The sequence below is a fragment of the Trachemys scripta genome, chromosome 15, assembly GCF_013100865.1.
Source record: "Trachemys scripta elegans isolate TJP31775 chromosome 15, CAS_Tse_1.0, whole genome shotgun sequence".
Lineage (NCBI taxonomy): Eukaryota > Metazoa > Chordata > Testudines > Emydidae > Trachemys > Trachemys scripta.
The window spans coordinates 26,369,609-26,388,782 of record NC_048312.1 but is presented as its reverse complement, the minus strand read 5'-3'; the positions used below and the strand labels follow the sequence as shown (position 1 = coordinate 26,388,782).

Sequence of the window (19,174 nt, the reverse complement as noted above, 5' to 3'; positions counted from 1 at the left end):
CACTGGATAGTAGACAATCAGCCTGGGTGGGCCATTAGGAAGGACAATAGGACTTTGAAGATACTAATCTCCCACCTTCCTGGGATGCTGCTTTGACACTGCAGGGTCATGTGATCATGTCACCTAGTCCAGGAAGCCATCTTGATCTGCTGGTATTTTTCCACTGGAAGGGGGTGAGTGTCAAACTGGGAAACAAAGGATTCCCACCATATGTAACTCCTATTTAAGGCTGGGGAGTGAGTTAATCTTGGGTCTTCTCCACTGCCTCCCCGCCCAAGAAGAAAGACTGATGAAAACACTTGACGAAACAAAGGAACTAAGCTGGGGGTGGCAGGGGCTGAGCCCAGGCGAGAAAGGTCTTGTCTGTGAAAGGAATTTCTGGAGAGTTAAGCTGCAGACAGTGCAGTTTACCGTCAAGAAACTCTGCAACCTGCACAGAACAACACTTAAGGTGAGAATTTGCTTCTATTAACCAGTTAATTTAGTGTATTAAGCTTAAGTTGTGTGTTTGTTTTATTTGCTCCGTGATCTGCTTTGATCTGTTGCTATCCCTTATAATCACTTGAAATTTATCCTTTGTAGTTAATAAACTTGTTTGTTTTCTAAAACCCAGTTTGTGGCAAAAAGCTGTGAGTATCTTCCTCCACATTGAGGGGGAGGGAGCCAATTTCACGAGCTGACGCTGTATAGATCGCTACACAGCGCCAGACAATATCATTTTGGGTTTGCATTCCAGAGAGTGTGTGTACTTGAGTGCAGGGCAATCCCTGAGCTGAGTCTTCCTACACAGAGCTGATTGCGGACTCTGTGGTTCTACAGCTGGGTGTGTCCCTCGTGTGGGTGTGGATGTGGGCAGCAGGACATGGTGAGGGAGCCCGGCTGGTGGAACCCCAGTACAGCAGGTAGCAAAGACCCATTGAGAGAAGGCAAGGCGTGGAGGGGCAGGCCTATGGACAGCACGCTAAGGCTTTTCCATGCCATGTGCTGTGAAGCTTGTGTTTGGGAGGACACAGGAAGTACAAGCCACATTGGCAAAGGATATAAAAAGGCGGCTGCATCATCTCCATTTTGTCTTCATTCCTGCTTCTTACCTCTGGAGGAACTTTTCTACAAACTGAAGCTCTGAACAAAGGACTGCATGACCCATCCCAGCTGTGGATGTGTTCAGAGAGACTTTCAAGCCAGCAAACTCGATACTGCTAAGAGCCTGATCTATGCTCTTTGTAGTCTCTGTATGTATCTAAGTGCTTTGTCATTTAACAGCTCTTTTCTTGTTCTTTCTTCTCTAGACCCTAAAGGATTGGCTGGCAGTGTGGTATTTTGGGTAAGATCCAACCTAATATTGACGGCCCTTTGGGGTTCAGAAGAACACTTTGTATTCAAATAACTTCTCACTGTACTGGACCTAGGTGCTGACTGGGAACCAGAGAACTGGAATGCAATAAAGGGGCTGTGTGGTTTCTTTTTCCTTTTTTTTTTTTTTTTGCTTCTTGATAACCAGCATGGGGGGATCAGAACCACAATTGGTTGGTGAGTTTAACTTCAGTGTTAACCACCAGTTTTGGGAGAATCTGCTCTCCTTTTCACAGCCTGCCCTGACCTTGGCGTTTTCAGTGAGGGCTGCCCCACGCACACCGGGTTATACACCTAATAACATGGAAAATGTGGTCCCTAATCACTTGTGGAAATGGGGCTTTGGCAGCTTAGTCACTTAGGTGCTTTGGAAAATGTTACCCTGACTAAACAGTGAAACTGACAGCATGCAAAACACCAAGTAAATAGACTGGAGAAGAGAGTGTAATCTGTTGTTCTTCTCTAATCTTGTCCAGTTCTGTCTTTTTCGGTGATGTTTGCAACAAGAGCCCATGAAACATTGTCTGGACAGAAGTGGGCTCGTCAAGATGACAGGGTCTCTTTAATGTAACTCTCATTCCCTCTGTTTCCCCGCCTCCATTTCTTAAACTTTGCTCTGCCGGTTGCAGTTTGGAATCACTGGCTCCTCCCCATCTGCATGCGTGGGGAAGGGCATCGCCTTTCGGGCCTGTGGCAAGGAGGCAAGAGATCCCAGCCAGAATCAAGGTAAGTATTCCAAATACGAAGCAGATGGCAGGCCTGTCACTGCAACCCAACTGACAGGCAAAGCTGCTGAGGACATCGCTAAGAGGGCTGGGGAGAGTTGAGGCCCGGGAGCCAATCCTATCCTTGCATGCAGGGGGTGTGTCTCACTCGAAAGGGATTTGCTAAGGACATAGCCTTGTTCTTTTAGGGAGATAATATTTTCAGTTTAGGCCGAGATTATCTGTTTATACCCGTTAACCCTTGAATGAGTCTGACGCACTTCCCTAGGTGCATGTAGGCCGTGCATATGTGCCGGGATCACACTCCGCGTCAGTAAATAATAAATGAGTGAGTGAACTCTGTCCTCTTTCTTCAGCCCTCGGGCTGGTCAAGCCTTTGACAACTGGTCAAAGGTTCTGATCTCAAGACTTCCCCGTTTCTGACCGCAGCTGCCCTCGATCCCTGGGTGATGTCAGCTGAAGCCGTGCGGCTAGCAATGGCCATCTTTTAGCTTTCACAGGAGTGTGCGCTCTGAAGCAAACTGCCTGGGGACTATGAATGGGTTAGGAGAAGGGATCCAGCGTGGATTCAGACAGGCCCAGAGCCTCACAGAGATTTAGGCGTCTACCTACCTTTGAGGATTGGGGCCCAAGAATCTTCAAAAGGAAATGGCAGGGACAGAGGGGTGGGGAGTTGGTGCCTTGTTCCGCAGCAGTGCTGTCACCCTCAGCAACGTGTTTAATAACTGCGGTGACGGGCTAGATAGCCAGACAGATTTCTGATTCTCAAGGTGCATCGGAGGGGTTTGCTTGGGGTCCGACTCTCCATTATAATAATGCCCCCGGTGCCCTCTTGGCAGCATAAGAGGGCAAGGAATGAAACACCCCCTTGTGCAGAGGTTCTCCTGCGTTGATGTGGAACTAGCGTGAGAGCTCTGCAATGACCCTACTTCCAGTTCCTGCCATAGAGGGCATGTTAGGGACCGAAAGGGAGCATGGCTGACGTGCACTGTACTATTCTCTGCTCCCGCAGGGGGCAAATCCTAAATCAGAGCAGCTCTGAGGTGGCTCTAACTTACACCAGCGACTGGACAGGGTCCGGCAGAACCCCCAGAAACATGGATGGTTAAAGGATCCACAAAGATGGTTAAAATCTCTTTCCTCCCCGCCCCATTCCTGCTCGCAGAGTAGGCACGGACTGACTGAGCTTCAGGCCCCCAGTGTCTAACAGAGAGCAGCTGGCTAGCGATGAACCAGATGAAGGTGCCAGGAGAACTTGCAGAGATTGTAGCAGCGCCCATGGTTGACAGGGTGTGTCTATCACTTGTCTCCGCGGTTTGGCACTTTGTTCCATCCCCAGCTGCTGCTGGATTCCCAGTTTGCGGCTGCCGAGATGCATGTTTCCTATTATCTGCACTTCGCCCAGAGGTTGAGTCCTTTCCTTCGGCCGGGGGAGCTCGCCACGCTTAGTCATCCCTAGGTTTTGTTCCTTCCTGTCGCCATCATTGCCAGGGGTTCTTTGCGAGGCTGCACATCAGGACCACTGGGAAATTGCTGCTAGCACAGAACACAGTAGCTGCGGTTAGCAGGGCCTAGTACAGGGAGCCCACGACACCCACCCTCTGAGATCTGCTGAGTGATTTCTGGGGCAAGCCTAAAGTACTAGGTCTGATCCTTAAGGCCCTAAATGCCCCAGCTGTTGGAGAGATCTCCCTGGCCGGTAATGAGGCAGTTTGTATCAGTGGAAGTGAGCTGGGCACCTGGGTGTGCTCTGTGCAGGATGCTTGGATCTGGAAAGAACACAGGCCTGATCCTCTGCTGGCGTAAGCAGCGTAGCACAATGGAAGTCAATGGAGCTCTGCTGATTTATAATAGCCAAATGTCTGGTCCCACGTGGGTAAAGAAAGCCAAGAAAGAACTTATTGACTATTGATGTCAATGCAGTTATCCAGAGTAACTGCAATAAATAATTATTAAATGTTCTTTTTTCCCCCAAAAGAGAAGAATTTTATTTTACATTTTACATGGTAATAAGCAGACTAGTGTCCAGGTGTCACCACTGTCCTCTACTGCATGATATCAAAATTTTTGCGTAACTGTGTGTCATATGTCCTATACTGCTTTTGCTAAAGAAGAGTCTCCTTGAATTTTAGCTCAAGTGGGAAGAGGTTTTGCTTCTGGAGCAAGAATAGCTGGGTTCTGTTAATTACTAGGCAAATGGCAGACAATTTCTTAAGCAGTTTGTTCATGACATTTTCCACAATGTATTGATTTCATCCGTTTTTGTGGTGGTGCTGTCCTTTGTTGCTTTCAAAAAAAAAAAAAAAAATTACCAGCAAAAGCCATGCAAAATCACCAAAGGCCATGTTGTTACAGTGATAGCAATTTGGCTCAAGTACAGAGTCTCTTTTTCACTCAAAATAGCTCACTCTTGGCCTTTTTGGAAAAAAAAAGGAGGGGGGGGATTTCAACTTGGCAATGAACTGCAAAAATGTTCCAATTTCAGCCATTCAGATGTCCTTGCAAATAGCTTGCAAGGCATATCCTTCCCTTGGCGCCAGATCCTGCAACTCTAACCCATGCAAAGAGACCCTCTCATCGGCCTTGACTTTTACTTTTCCCTGGGGGTGCTCCGAGACCCTGCCCCCACTGCACCCCTTCCTCGAAGGCCCTGCCCTTGCTCCACCTCTTCCCGCCCCCTCCCCTCAGGCCCCCGCCCGCTGCTCACTGTCTACACCCTCCCCCAAGCACCTCCTGCCAGCCACCAAACAGCTGATTGGCGGCCCTGCCGAACAACTGTGACTGGTGGGTGCTGAGCACCCACTGTTTTTTTTTTCCGTGGGTGCTTGAGCCCCGGAGCACCCATGGAGTCGGCACCTATGGACCCTCTGAAGAATGGAACAACACCTCTGTGCAAGGACAAAGCCCTTGTATTGTGGTAATAGTCATTTTGCACCTACCTACTTGGTTCCCTGGGCAGAAAAAGCAGATTTTGACCTCTTAGGTTTTCCCTGCACCCTTATGCATGCGTGGCATGAAAGGCTGGATTCCTTCACTACGCCAGTGCAAATCCAGGGTAGTTCCAGGGCCGTCCTTACCCATACGCAAACTACGCAGCTGCATAGGGCACTAGGAAATTTGGGGCATCAATTTGCAACTGCGTGCTGCTCCAGCGGCCAGCCCGATCCCCTGGCCGGCTGAGCTGGCCAGGAAAGCTGCCCCCCCACCCTGCTCTGCCCCGCTCTTCCCCTGAGCTATGTCCCGGGGGATTGCAGCAGGGGTCGGGCCCGACCCTGCACTCATCGGGCAGTGGGAAGTGGAGTGACCCAGCCCCAGCCGGCTTCGCTCCACCGGCTCCCAGCTGCGCCGCCGGTGAGTGCTGGGGGCGGTTCCCCCTGCCCCCCAAGTCCCACAGCTGGGAGCCAGGGAAGCAGAGCGGAGTGGGCTGGAACTGGGTCACTCCACTTCCCGCCACACTGTGAGTGCGGGGTCGGGCCCACCCTGCACTCACCAGGTGGCGGGAAGTGGAGCGAGCCGGCCCCAACCCGCTCCACTCTCCCAGTTCGTGCTGGGGGGCAGTTTCCCCCCTGCCCCCCAAGCCTGCTCCTACCCCCCACAGACCTTGGGTGCAGCCCCCCTCCCCCCGCGGAGGCCTGGGGCCATCCCCTCTCCCACGGAGGCCTGGGGCCAGCCTGCTTTCACGAGGGGGGGAGGGGGGGGGGCTGCATAGGGCACCACAATGTCTAGGGCTGGCCCATCCATTAACTTCCAATCAGTGGAAATGCTCCAGATATAACTGAGAGTAGGATTTGGCCTCTGGTATCTCTTGCCTTGTCTCATTGCCTTGGGACATGCCTTGTCTGTACTTTAGGTGTTTCCTTTGACACGGATGGCAGCCCTGTTGGACAGAGATGGGAGAGGGTTCCACATCCTCACTCCTGTGCTGGAAAGCACGGCCCTGTCCAAGGCTGCAGGCACCAGGGTCTACATGAAACTGGAGAACGTCCAACCTACCGGCTCGTTCAAGATTCGGGGGATTGGCTACTTCTGTCAGGAGGTGAGCCCAGCATTGGGACGTTAGCCCTTGCTCTTCTGATGTTTTGAGGCGCTTGGTGACTGACACAATGTGCCGTGAGTATGCCCAGAAGACGGCTGTGTGCATTTTTGTGTGTGGGTAGGGTGGTGCAAAATGCATTGGTGTGTGCCTAGCGGTGCAGAATGCACTAGTGTGTGTGTGGGGGGGGTTGCAAAACACACTTGTATGTGCTTGCAAAATGGTGCAGAAACATTAGTGTGTATGTGTGTGCAGTATGGGTGCAATATACACTGCTGTGTGTATGTGGTGGTGCAGACAACGTGTGTGTACATGGCACAGAATGCATTCGGGTGTGGGTGTGTGGTCCAAATTGTATTCCTGACATTGCAGTATTATAGCTGTAATTGTATCGCTAATTTTACCTCCGAACTGTGTTGGCTGATGTACAGGCCCAGCCCTGAGAAGTGAGTTACGTGAATTCCAAGCTCTACTTTCTCTTTCAGGCTGCCAAGAAGGGCTGCAAACATTTTGTTTGTTCGACAGGTAAATTTACTTCGAACTATTTCTTCTGCCTTGGGATATTTAGCAAGACAGGGCTGTTCTGCTCCATCACCTGATCCCTGGGGAGGTGACCCAGGCGTTCCCTGGAGTACCGGTGCAGATTTCTTTAAAGCACAGGGGAAGTGGGACATCAGCTCTCACCCTGCCAAGGCCCAGGTGAGGGCATCCGGCCTTTCAAATCCAGGCCAGAAGACACATTTGGGACTCAGCCAGGAACCCAAGGAGATGGAAGCGGTGTGAAATGATGCAGTAGATCATTTCTGGGCATAATGTTTGTGTCTTGACGTAGTCTCATGACTCAGCGTTTCTAGCCTCAGCAGTAAACCGAGAGCAGCCGGTCTGGGGTTACAGAGGGACAGAGAAACGACTAGTCATCTGAAGGGTGGAAAGCCGGACGTTCACCCTCTCAGCCGCGCTAGCCACCACGCTCCCTGCACTCGAGTTCAGTCTGACTGCAGGATAATTTGGTGGGGGGGGCATGGGGGCTTGGCCTGTATCGGTCGGTCCGTATTACACTGCGCCTGGCATGAGCTTGCTCGTTCCAAAGTCCAGTGAGTCTGTAAATCCACGAGGGGAAATAGCCCCAAAGAGGCTGCGGGTTATTCTATGCTGTGTGTCGGCGAACAGATCTTACAATCCTGTTCTCCCTTTGACTGCCGGCCAGGGAGAGCGGGTACCTGTCACTGAAGAGGGCTGGGGATTAGAACCCACTCCAGGTTGACACATCAAAGCTCTTTTATTTGAATCGCTTGGTCCAGATTCTGTCGCAGGCTGGAGCCAATGCGCTGGTGCCGCTCACTGCGTGTTTCTGTACCCGCCTGGGGTGCCTGTCCCCACACGCCCGCTTCCAGCTCTGCCCCTGAAGCCAGCAGGGGGCAGCGATTGATGCTGTGATCTTTGTGTCAAGGGAGCAGCATGGGTTCTCATGCTGTGATTTAGGGTTCCCTACCTGGTAGGGGGGAGCTTGACTCCAAATAGCCCTCATCCATGCGTGGACCCAGATGTGGAGACCTGGGTCTGTTTCTGATTCATCGAGTAGGGCCCGAATCCAGAGCCCACTGGATCATTGTTCCGTTGCCACGCTGGGGGGTCCCCAAGCCCCCACTGTTCTTCACTGACCCCTGTCTCCTTGTCCCTACAGGGGGGAATGCTGGCTTCGCCACGGCCTACGCTGCCAGGAAGCTGGGGGTCCCTGCCACCATCATAGTGCCAACGAGCACCCCCCGGGCCACAGTGCAGAAGTTGGAAGAGCAGGGGGCGGAGGTGGAGGTCTTTGGGAAGGTATCTGTTGTCACGGATGCCCAGGGTCTGGTCTGTGCCCCAGCCTGTAACCAGTCCCTTGGGAGTGACCCCTGTAGCAGGACGGACCCCAAGGACCACAGGGCAGGTCCATGGAGTCAATGACACCGAAACTGGGCCTTGGGGCACCAGCAATCTCTGTCTCTCTCCGTGGCTCCCTGCAGCCAGTGCAGCTGAGCCAGACCTGGCGGGAGGCTTGTATCGGCCCCTTTGGGGCGCCCTGCTCCCAGGGAGTATTTGCAGCGACAGCCTTTCCCAGACCCGGTAACAATGTCTTAGTCCCACGGCCTCCATTGATTTGGGTTGGTTCTAGCCAGTCCTCAGCGACCTCGTCGCGTCATCCCAGAGAGACCACGTGATGCTAACCCACAGGTGGGCAAACTACGGCCCGCGGGACTGTCCTGCTTGGCCCTTGAGCTCATGGTCGGGGCGGCTAGCCCCCAGCCCCTCCTCTGCTGTCCCCCCTCCCCCACAGCCTTTGGCCTGCCGCTCCTGCCGCTCTGAGCCTCATGGTAAGGGAGTGGGGGGGTTGGATAAGGGGCAGAGGGCTCTGGGGGGGCAGTCAGGGGACAGGGAGCAGGGGGCGGTTGGATGGGGCGGGGCTGTCAGGGGACGGGGCATGGGGGGGTGTTGGATAGGTGTGAGGTCCCGGGGGGCCTGTCAGGGGGCGGGGGTGTGGATAGGGGTCGGGGCAATCGGGAACAGGGAGCGGGTGGATGTCCCAGGGAGCAGTTAGGGGCAGGGGGTCCCGGGAGGGGGCAGTCAGGGGACAAGGAGCGGGGGGGTTGGATAGGGGTGGGGTCCCCGGGGGGCAGTTAGGGGCAGGGGGTACCGGGAGGGGGCAGTCAGGGACAAGGAGTGGGGGGATTGGATGGGTCGGGAGTTCTGAGGGGGGCAGTAAGTGGGTGGAAAGTGGGAGGGGGCAGATGGGGGCGGGGAACAGGGGAGGTTGGATAGGCGTGGGAGTCCCGGGGGGCCTGTCAGGGGGCGGGAGTGAGGATAGGTGTCAGGGGACAGGGACCGGGGGGGTTGGATAGGGGGTGGAGTCCCAGGGGGCAGTTAGGGTGGGGTGGTCCCAGAAAGGGGCAGTCAGGGGACAAGGAGCAGGGGGGTTGGATGGGTCAGGGGTTCTGAGGGGGGCAGTCAGGGGGCAGGAAGTGGGAGGGTTGGATGGGGGCGGGGGCCAGGATGTTTGGGGAGGCACAGCCTTCCCTACCCGGCCCTCCATACAGTTTTTCAATCCCAATGTGGTCCTCGGGCCAAAAAATTTGCCCACCCCTGCCCTAATCCCTCGTGTCTCCCGGTCTGCCCACCAGCAGCGTCTGAACCCCTCTGCACTCACTGCCTAGCAATCCCAAAGTGACGGGGAGAGTCATATGGATAGTTCATAAAAACAGGACAGAAAAGTCCCACACTGGTCACGCCTGTGCCCTGGGAACGGGGGAAAACAGCGCCCGGCAAACCCCTGCAGAATGGCAGTGGGTATAAAACTGTGCACCAGTGGGGTTCTGGGATAGCGCTGTCTGGCGCAGAACCTCCCCAAGGGTCCAGCTCCGTGTTTTTACTCTGCCAGGCGTTTAACTTGCCGTACGTTGCTAATGGGTAGCTGGGAGCCGGGTGAATTCCATTTATCTGAATGACCTGGCGGGGATCTGACACCCTTGGATAACAGGGTGTTCGGACCAACAGAAGCCCGCAACTCTCTCCTGCGGCTGCTCCCCCTCTCCCTGCTTCCTGCGTCCCTGCTGGGTTGTGGGGAGGACACAGGCCATTAGAAGAATTGAAATTCAGATAAACAGACGTTACCCGTGTACTGAGGTGACAAAAGGGGCTGAATTCCAGCCTCGTTCACCCGCGGGCACCCAACCCAGTGCAATCACGGGGAACAGGGCTGAATGCCAGACCTGGCCGGGTGTGTCATTTCCTGTCGCATGCCCACAAACGTGCCCACAGAGCTGCAGGCCTGATTCTCCTCGCACACACAGGCACAACCAAACACACAGAGGCACCCGCTAAAGTCACTGGGCCCGCTTCTCTTCTTCCCCCAGTTTTCCATCAGTGTAACTCCATTGCACTGGACAGGACCTGCCAGGAGAGGTTAACCAGGACCTGGTGCATAGCCTCCCCTGACCAGCCAGGCCCCGTTGTGCTTGGCGCTGCACATACATATCAAGGAAAGACAGTCTCTGCCCCACACAGCACGCAGTCGTGGTGGGCAGGCCGTTCCTAGCCAGCCAGGGGAGCGAGGGCTGGCTGCAGCTGGCAGCGGCAGGTAGGTCATGGGTCCTTCCCTGCATCATTGTGTCGGCAGGTCTGGGACGATGCCCACGTCCAAGCCCTGGCATTAGCGGAGACCGAAGGCTGGGTCAGCGTCCATCCCTTCGACCATCCTTTGATCTGGTGAGAGGTTGGGGCTTTGGCCCTTATACCGTTCCTTGCTCTTCAGGCCTGGGGCCTTGCCACACCCACCCCTGCCCCCGCTCCCTGGGGCCTCGCCAGCATCCTCCCCCCATCCCCCCGACTCACACCTGGGGCCTTGCCACCCCCCCCACCCTCAATTTCTGTGTCTTCCTCTTTCTTCCTTTTACAAAGCAAATGCCCTGCTCACGGTTGGGGCTGCTGTTAGTGTAATCAGGCTGTAGAGGGTTTGCCCTGTGTTGCTTTGGGGCTTGTGTGTCTCCTCTCCCACTGCCCGGTTTCTCCATCAGCTCCCAGGGGGTTCTTGCCGATCGGCCCCAGTGTGACTGACCTCGGGCTGCGGTGGGATCCACGTGGTGAGATGAGCCAGGCAGGGTGCACAAGAGGTGGCGCAGGAGGGAGAGAACTACAGGAGGTTGCCGGGTTCTCCACATCCCAGCTGCTCCCGGTGGACTCTGTGTGCAGTGGGCGTGTGGGTGGGTCAAGCCCTTTAGACTGAGCTGGCAAGGGATGGTCACAGCCCAGCTCCGGAGCAAAGAGCGGCCCATCAGACCAGATCTCCGTGCGCTGGGGCAGCTGTCGGGTCAGGAGTGTTGTCTTTGAATGCTGCCATCTGGGAGTTTCCAAGGGGAATTTGCTGGGCCTGTCCTGCCCGTCGTTCCAGTGTCTCTCTGCGCCTGAGCAGTGGGAGAAAGTGACCCGTGACCCGGTAGGTCCTGATTGAGGAAGATGCTGAAGTAGGTGTGCAACTTCAGCACGAGTTGAGGGGCTAGCGTGGGGGAACGGGGCTCAAGGGGCTTCCCTGTTCCGAGCACCCACCCTGCCTCTGACAGCCTTTGGGGAGGCGAGAGTCCCCCCCAAAATCACTCCAGCAGCCTTGTCCGCAAACAACCAGTCCGAGTGCCCCTCCGGCCTCAGTCACTAGCCCAGGTGCCCCTTGCCCTTGGGCTCTGGCCCATTCCTGCAGGGCTGTGCACGCTCCTAATGGTCACACGCAGCCAGGCTGGTCTCCCTGTCCTCAGTTCAGACCCTGGGGCAGCGCCGCGTGGTCTCGTCTCCGATGCCACCCAATCCAGGAGGAGGGCAGGAGCAGGAAGCCGGGGCGGGGGTTTCCTGCCAGCTCGGGGGCAGAGAGCAGGCCACGCGAAGCTGGCATGGCAGAGCGGAGGCAGGCAGCGCTGTAGCGATGTCAGACTTGATAGGTAGGGTGTGGCTAAGCCCTGAAATCCTGCCACTGATCTGAGGGGGAGCCTCAGGAGAGGAGACATTTGGGGAACCCCTCGACCCCCCGGGTTGTGCTTGTGCATCTATCCATCCCTCCTCTCATGGTCCCAAGCCCCCTTCTCACCTCTCCTGACTTCTGCTACCTCCAAGATTCTTGCTGCAGCATGTGCCCTGACCAGCTCCGTGGGGAACTGCAGCTATGTCTGCCTGGGACTAGGGGGCTGCCCAGCCATTGTCCAAGCCCGGCACGGCAGGGACGCGTCACACCGAAGTGCCGTTGGTTGGTGTCTCACAGCCGGTTTGCTGTCTCCACCCCTGTTCCCATAGGCAAGGCCATGCCAGCATGGTCAGGGAGCTGAAGGATTTGCTAGGCCACAAGCCGGGAGCCATCGTCCTGGCGGTGGGCGGTGGAGGGCTGCTGGCTGGAGTGGTGGCCGGCCTGCAGGATGTGGGCTGGCAGGATGTACCCATCGTTGCTGTGGAAACCAAAGGAGCTGACAGTTTCAATGCAGCGCTCAGGGCTGGGAGATTGGTCACCCTGCCGGAGATAACCAGGTGAGTGCGGAGACAGGAGGGCATTGATTGCAAAGGGGGCTCTGCAGGGGGTGGCGGCGGGGGGAGGGACTCAGAGGGGGTGCGGGCAGGGGATGGGGGATCTGCAGGGGGTGCTGGGAGGGGAGGTGGGATCTGAGGATATTATTATTATTATTTTATTTTATTGCCTTGCAACAGCATGTTGAGGCCTTGGCTGTTGCGCTAGGGGCTGTACAAACTCGTTACAATGACAGGGAAGGGAAATGGCAGGTGCATGCAATGTACAAGCGGGTGGGTGGGGAAGGGAGCAAGTGGGACCAATAATAGCCGAGCTAGTGCTTCAGAAGAGGCGCGGCCCTTACCCAATGTGGTGGGGGAGGGGCTGTCACCTCAATTCCCCCCCCCACCCCGCACCTGTTGGCTGATGCCCCTCACTCACTCTCCTGTGGGGAGTTTGCAGCTGGTATCAGCTGCCAGACTGACAGCTCTGGAGGCTGGAATCCTCTGCTTGGCTTTCAAATAGGAAATTCAAGGGCAGGCTTCCCTTTTCCACACCCCTGCTTTGCTGAATCACAGGCCTGGTTTCGTTGGGAACCTGCCTGGTTCCCTGCCAACTTGCCTGGCTGGATGCTGCGGTGCTCCGCCATGCAGGCTGCCCTGGGACTGGAGACACCCTGGGATTCCAGGGTCTGCAGCTCTGGGGCAGCCCTGCCATGCTAGGTGAGCCTAGAGCCACCCTCCCTCTGTGAATGATATTCCCACCCTGAACTCCCTTGATTTATGAACGCCAGCAGCCAGCCAGGGACCTGCGCTCCTTGTCTGGCAGTCCAAGACAGAAAAAGCCAGAAATCAGGACAGATCCGATCTCTGTCCAGGGCCCAACTTAAGAATCATAGACTCCTAGAATCTCAGGGTTGGAAGGGACCTCAGGAGGTATCTAGTCCAACTCCCTACTCAAAGCAGGACCAATCCCCAAATAAATCATCCCAGCCAGGGCTTCATCAGGCCTGACCTTAATAACCTCTAAGGAAGGAGATTCCACCACCTCCCTAGGTAACCCATTCCAGTGCTTCACCGCCCTCCTAGTGAAAAAGTTTTTCCTAATATCCAACCTAAACCTCCCCCATTGCAACTTGAGACCATTACTCCCTGTTCTGTCATCAGGTATCACTGAGAACAGTCTAGATCCATCTTCTTTGGAACCCCCTTTCAGGTAGTTGAAAGCAAATCCCCCCTCATTCTTCTCTTCTGCAGACTAAACAATCCCAGGTCCCTCAGCCTCTCCTCATAAGTCATGTGCTCCAGCCCCCTAATCATTTTTGTTACCCTCCGCTGGACTCTTTCCAATTTTTCCACATCCTTCTTGTAGTGTGGGGCCCAAAACTGGACACAGTACTCCAGATGAGGCCTCACCAATGTCGAATAGAGGGGAATGATCACGTCCCTCGATCTGCTGGCAATGCCCCTACTTATACAGTCCAAAAGCCGTTAGCCTTCTTGGCAACAAGGGCACACTGTCGACTCATATCCAGCTTCTCTCCACGGTAACCCCTAGGTCCTTTTCTGCAGAACTGCTGCCTAGTCACTCAGTCCCTAGTCTGTAGCAGTGCATGGGATTCTTCCGTCCTAAGTGCAGGACTCTGCACTTGTTCTTGTTGAACCTCATCAGATTTCTTTTGGCCCAATCCTCTAATTATTGATAATTCCAATTCACTTCAAAGAGAATCTCAGAGATGTCCCTGGACTATATTCCCTGGCTTGTACACAGATCAGTGTGTTGTACATGTCAAAACTTTAAGGAGGTGCTAGGATAGACACTTAAAACCACAACCCACAATGTTCCCTTGCTTTTTAAAAGTGGCCAGTAGTAGATAAGAAGTCCTCACTCTCTGGGCCTGGTGTGGCCTCTCAGGTACTGATTTGGCCAGAAACCCGCTAAGATGATTTGGAAGCAGGGTGTTTTCCCAGGGATCTGAAGCCGAAATGAGCAAAGGGGATACTGGGGCTGTTTCCTGAACTCCTGTAAGAGTTTATCTGCCATGAATTTTGTCCATGAGCATCCGATCGAACTGGCCAGTCAGACAGTCATCTGAGCCTTCCTTCTTAGGGCTGGGGTTTCCAGAGCAGTGTGAGCCTGTTAGGAGAGGAAGGCTGGGCCAGTGGTTTGGGTGTAGCCTCAGGCTGGGGAGACAGAGGGTCTGTTCCCTCCTTTGCTGTAGACTTTGTGTGACCACGAGCAAGTCTCTTAGCCTCCGTGTGCCTCAGTTCCCCACCTGGACAATGGGGATAAGAGTATTGCCCAGGGCTGGTGTGAAGACAGATCCATTGAAGCTCATGAGGTGCTCGGACACTACAATGGAGAGACTGTGGAAATAGCTTTGATAGCTAAGAGCCCAATTCTGCAGGCTCCTTTGGGAATCCCAGCCTTGGACTTCAAAGGCCACCTGTGAGTCACCATCCCTTGCTCTGGATGAAATGAGTGGACAGTGCTCTGGTTTGCTGCAGTCAGGGCGATACAGTCAGGTCCTGTCTAGGGTGCAACTTGTAACAAGCTCTGGAGAACACCACATTGAAAGGTTTTTATAGGTGGGACATAGATTGGGCTGCTGGTCATGCTCTGGGTCTGCAGCAGGATGCAAATATTGCAGAGCTCCAGGGCCTTCCACCTCTAGGGGCACTGGGTTCAGATCCAGCCTGAGTCAGTAATGACTGCGAGTTCTTACTCTATCTGTTGACCCTTTGGTGGCCCTTGTGTGCAATGATTGGCAGGCCTCAATCCAGGGCTCCACATCACCAAAACCCAGCAACACTGTTGGCCACCTTGGGGGCAATCCCAGCAGAGAGGCAAAAGGCTGGATGGGCCATGGAGACCAAACTCCCGCCTTGTGATGGTTTCCTCCTACTCAAGGCTGAGGCTCATTGGTGGGGCTCACAGCTGTCCCGTGCTGTGTCTGGTCAATGGCATTCCTCAAGGGCTGCCAGCCTAGAACCCTGCACCATCACAAAGTCCTAGCTGCGGAGATGAAGGGGTGAATTTCTCCCCACCCTCTGGCCTGGGCTGGATTTCCCAGCTTGGAGCGCTAATGGGGGCTCTCTCTTTCGCTATCCATTTCCCAGCGTGGCCAAATGCTTAGGAGCCAAGATGGTGTCTGCCCGGGCACTGGAGTGTGCCAGCGAATGCCAGGTCATCTCCCAGCTAGTGAAGGACGTGGAAGCAGTTCAAGCCGTAGAGCTGTTCCTGGGTAAGTCCTACAGACGCTGGGTGCTGATGCTGTTCTCTGGCTGACTACAGCGAGCCAACAGCACCACCTAATGCCTATCAGAGGTGCTTCATGCTCCGAGTTCTCCCTTTTGGGTAAGGAAATTGTTGACCCTTGATTCTGCCAATTCTCTGTGGAATAGGAACGTAGGTTTAGTTACCATTTTTCTGCAAACGGGGACTGGGGAAATCGGCTCCAGGGATCAGAGACACTGGCAGACCCATCTATGTTACAGTTACGGCTGTGCCATGCAATTATGGCCCAGCTGTGACCCAAATGAATCCTAATAGTGTATATTTGGTTTCACCCGAGTAGAGGGGTCCAACTGTGCTACAGCCAATAAAGGACTTGTGCCATAGGCCTGAAGAAAGTAAGCGCAGAGACGGGCTTCCTCAGCTGGCCTGGAGCACAATGTAATGGTAGGGAATTTGAACATTAGTGGACAGATCAAGCGTGTCGCATATGCAGTATAGTATATATAGTCTCCAACCAGTGCCAATGGTCATTCCTCCCTCTAGTGGCTTCCCCCTGTGAGGATAACAGCCTACTGCCAGTGTATAGCGGAGTTCCTCCTTTATGGGGGGAGAGATAGCTCAGTGGTTTGAGCATTGACCTGCTTAAACCCAGGGTTGTGAGTTCAATCCTTGAGGGGGCCATTTGGGGATCTGGGGCAAAAATCTGTCTGGGGATTGGTCCTGCTTTGAGCTGGGGGTTGGACTAGATGACCTCCTGAGGTCCCTCCCACCCCTGATATTCTGTGATTCTTTCTCCTTCTTGCCGGCATTGCCCAGATGATGAGCGGATGCTGGTCCAGCCTGCCTGTGGAGCCCCTCTGGCCTTACTCTACACGGGTCGTGTTCAACAGCTGCAGCGGGAAGGGCACTTGAACCCAGACCTGGACTCCATTGTCATCATCGTGTGCGGAGGAAGCAGCATCCAAATGGCTGGGCTCCAGGCTCTGAAAACCCAGCTGGGCATGAAATGACTGCAGACACCGACCCCAGGACGGCTCACGGGGCAGGGGCGCATGGGATCCCATGCAGACACGAATAAATCATATCGTGGGGTTATTGTAAGTGGAATCTAATGGAATTCAAACCAGTTTATAGAATAAATACCAAGCTACTCTGGGATCTTGAGCTCACTACTGCTGGGTGTGGGTGTGGCTGCTTGCTCTGCGCGTCCTGGGTAGGAATGAAGGAGGAGTCCGCTGACCAACGTTGGCTCTCTATGAGCTGTGGCAGTCGGTGCCATTTGGGAAGGTACTTCAGGGCACTCACTGGAGCTTGGCAAGTTGTGGATTGTGACTATCCATCACTGTGGTTTTAACCCATCTTTCTCAGTGTGAATCGTTCACAGCTGACCCTGTTATCTGTTATTCACAGGGGTTTATTTGCTGAATAATTCTCAGACAGTGGGGCAAAATGTTCATGTCAGCTCTTTGTTATTTGTGATTGGTCACCAGTCATAATAGAGTTGTTTCTGCTTCCTGCTTGGATGACTGAAACTTGTCTAGCTAGCAAATAAAGGAAAGTGAATGATGGATTCTGCATAGCCCTATTCACAGGCCAAACGCTCCGATGAATAAATATTTGTGCTAAAAATCTGTGAAACCCCTCTGGCTTCATGATCATTTTCATGAATACTCAACAGTTGCCTGCACACTAGGGAGAAAGGAAGTCTTTGTTAAAGATCTAACATCTCTGCCTGCTCAACTAAGGTGTCAGATCTGACAATACCCATCTCTGAGACCATCCAAGGAGTCCTCCAGCAAAACGGGCCTGGCTATTCCAGATACTGTTGCCCATTCTGATGATTTTATTGTAAGTCTCATGATATTTTGTGCTTTTCTTTAGGGCTGTTGATTAATCGCAGTTAACTCACGTGATTAACTCAAAAATATTAATCGCAATTTTAAAAATCGCACTTTTAATTGCACCATTAAACAATAGAATACAAATTGAAATTTATTAAATATTTTTGGATGCTTTTCTACATTTTCAAATATATTGATTTCAACTGCAACACAGAATACAGTGTACAGTGCTCACTTTATAGTATTGTTTTTTATTACAAATATTTGCACTGTAAAAATGATAAAAAAAAAGAAATCGTGTTTTTCAGTTCACCTCATGCAAGCACCATAATGCAAATACCTTTATCATGAAAGTGCAACTTACAAATTTGGAGTTTGCAGCACTGCTTATATTTCTAAGCTAGAAAAAAATATTGAAAAACAAAAGCCTTTCAGGGCTGAGAAAGGAGCCAGACTCAAATTTAAACAGAATCCTTTGTTGGTCTCCTGTATTATTAAATCCACCAAAACTTTGGCATGTCCCCTAGACACGTCATCTTCTTCCACCAAACTCCCCTAAATGGCCTTCCCTCTTAAGCCACACCCACTCTGTATCCTCCAAGGTACTCCTTGATCTTCCCTTCCCTGCTACTGTTCCCTCAACCCGCCTCATAGACGCCCAGGGCCTGATTTTTCAGAGGCGCTTGGCGTTTGCGGCTCCCACTGTCTTTAACTAGAGGAGTGGGAGCTCAGCATCTCTGAAAATCAGACCTGTAGGGTTTTCCCACTGCCTCACTGCTACATTAGGTCCCCTCAGATTGCTGGGCCCAGATCCCAAGAAACCTGCCTTATACACTCCCCTGAAGTCACAGCAGGTACTGGAGAGAAGAAACAAGCATCGGATGCAAGGAAATTATACGATTTCAGTCCACAAGGGGGCAGCAGAGTCTCTCCCACCTGGAAGGTCCTTACCTGCAGCGCACACAGCTGAGTTCCGCTCACAGAGCAAAGAGCACAAATTTGCCCCAAATATGAAAAAGTAAATGAGGAAATTAAGGGTTTCTGTTTTTCAGCAACTAGGGAGGATGGCCAATTCAGATCCAGTTTTTATATTTGTCTTGGGACTAATTCGAGAGACAAGGCGGGTGCGGCAACATCTCTTCTTGAGCCAGTTTCTGTTTGAGCTTGTCTCTTGTCCCAACAGAATTTGGTCCAATAAATTACCTCGCCCACCTTGTCTCTACATCCTGGGACCGACATGGCTACAACCCCACTGCAAACAATTGGGAATAATCAGACACTCTTTTAACAGATTTCAGGCCCATTTTAATTTCCAGACTCAATCATAATAATAATGCTTTGCGGCTTTTGCACCAACGTCGCAAACACTGATTAAGACATGCAGCCGTCTGCTAGGTGGGCAAGTCTCACTGTCCCTTTTGAAAGAGGAAATGGAGGCACAGTGGGGATACAGGAAGTCTGTGGTAGAGTCAAGAATCGGCCCCAAGAGTCCTGACTCCCGGGGTATGTGTACACAACTTGAGCCTAACCCCCCTTGAGGCCACGCACCAATTGTGTTAACGTAGCGCTCAAACCAGGGCCCTGAGGGGATAGAGGATCCAGGCCTGTGTTAAAGTGGGACCTAGAGTCCAAGCCCTGTTGCTTTCCTATATGCACGTTGTGACGGGTTGGATCACAGAAACCCCCTTGAGAGCTGCCACCCAATGTGCAAAGACTACCCCTGCTTCTGTTTTCCCTGCCAGCTCAGGACTCCAGCACCCTGTCTTGCTGAGCCAGACACTCCCGTCTGGCTCCAGACACAGACCCAGGGTCTGAATCACTTGTCCCAAAGCTGCAAGTTTACCTGAAAACAGCTCGCAGTAGCGTGCTTGTCTATAGCACTCAGATGCCCAACTCCCAATGGGGTCTAAACCCAGATAAATCTGTTTTACCCTGCATAAAGCTTATGCAGGGCAAACTCATAAATTGT

General features: G+C 53.3%; 1 protein-coding gene across 1 annotated transcript; it reads left to right on the top strand.

The window, feature by feature from the left end:
- The first annotated feature begins 1,927 nt into the window (after positions 1–1,927).
- SDSL (serine dehydratase like) lies at positions 1,928–16,993 on the top strand. The gene is made up of 8 exons (XM_034791540.1): positions 1,928–2,079; positions 5,929–6,114; positions 6,597–6,636; positions 7,796–7,935; positions 10,265–10,353; positions 11,923–12,150; positions 15,247–15,371; positions 16,181–16,993. The coding sequence occupies exons 2-8, from the start codon at positions 5,947–5,949 to the stop codon at positions 16,372–16,374; spliced, it is 984 nt and encodes a 327-aa protein (XP_034647431.1). The 5' UTR covers positions 1,928–2,079; positions 5,929–5,946; the 3' UTR covers positions 16,375–16,993.
- The last annotated feature ends 2,181 nt before the right edge of the window (positions 16,994–19,174 follow it).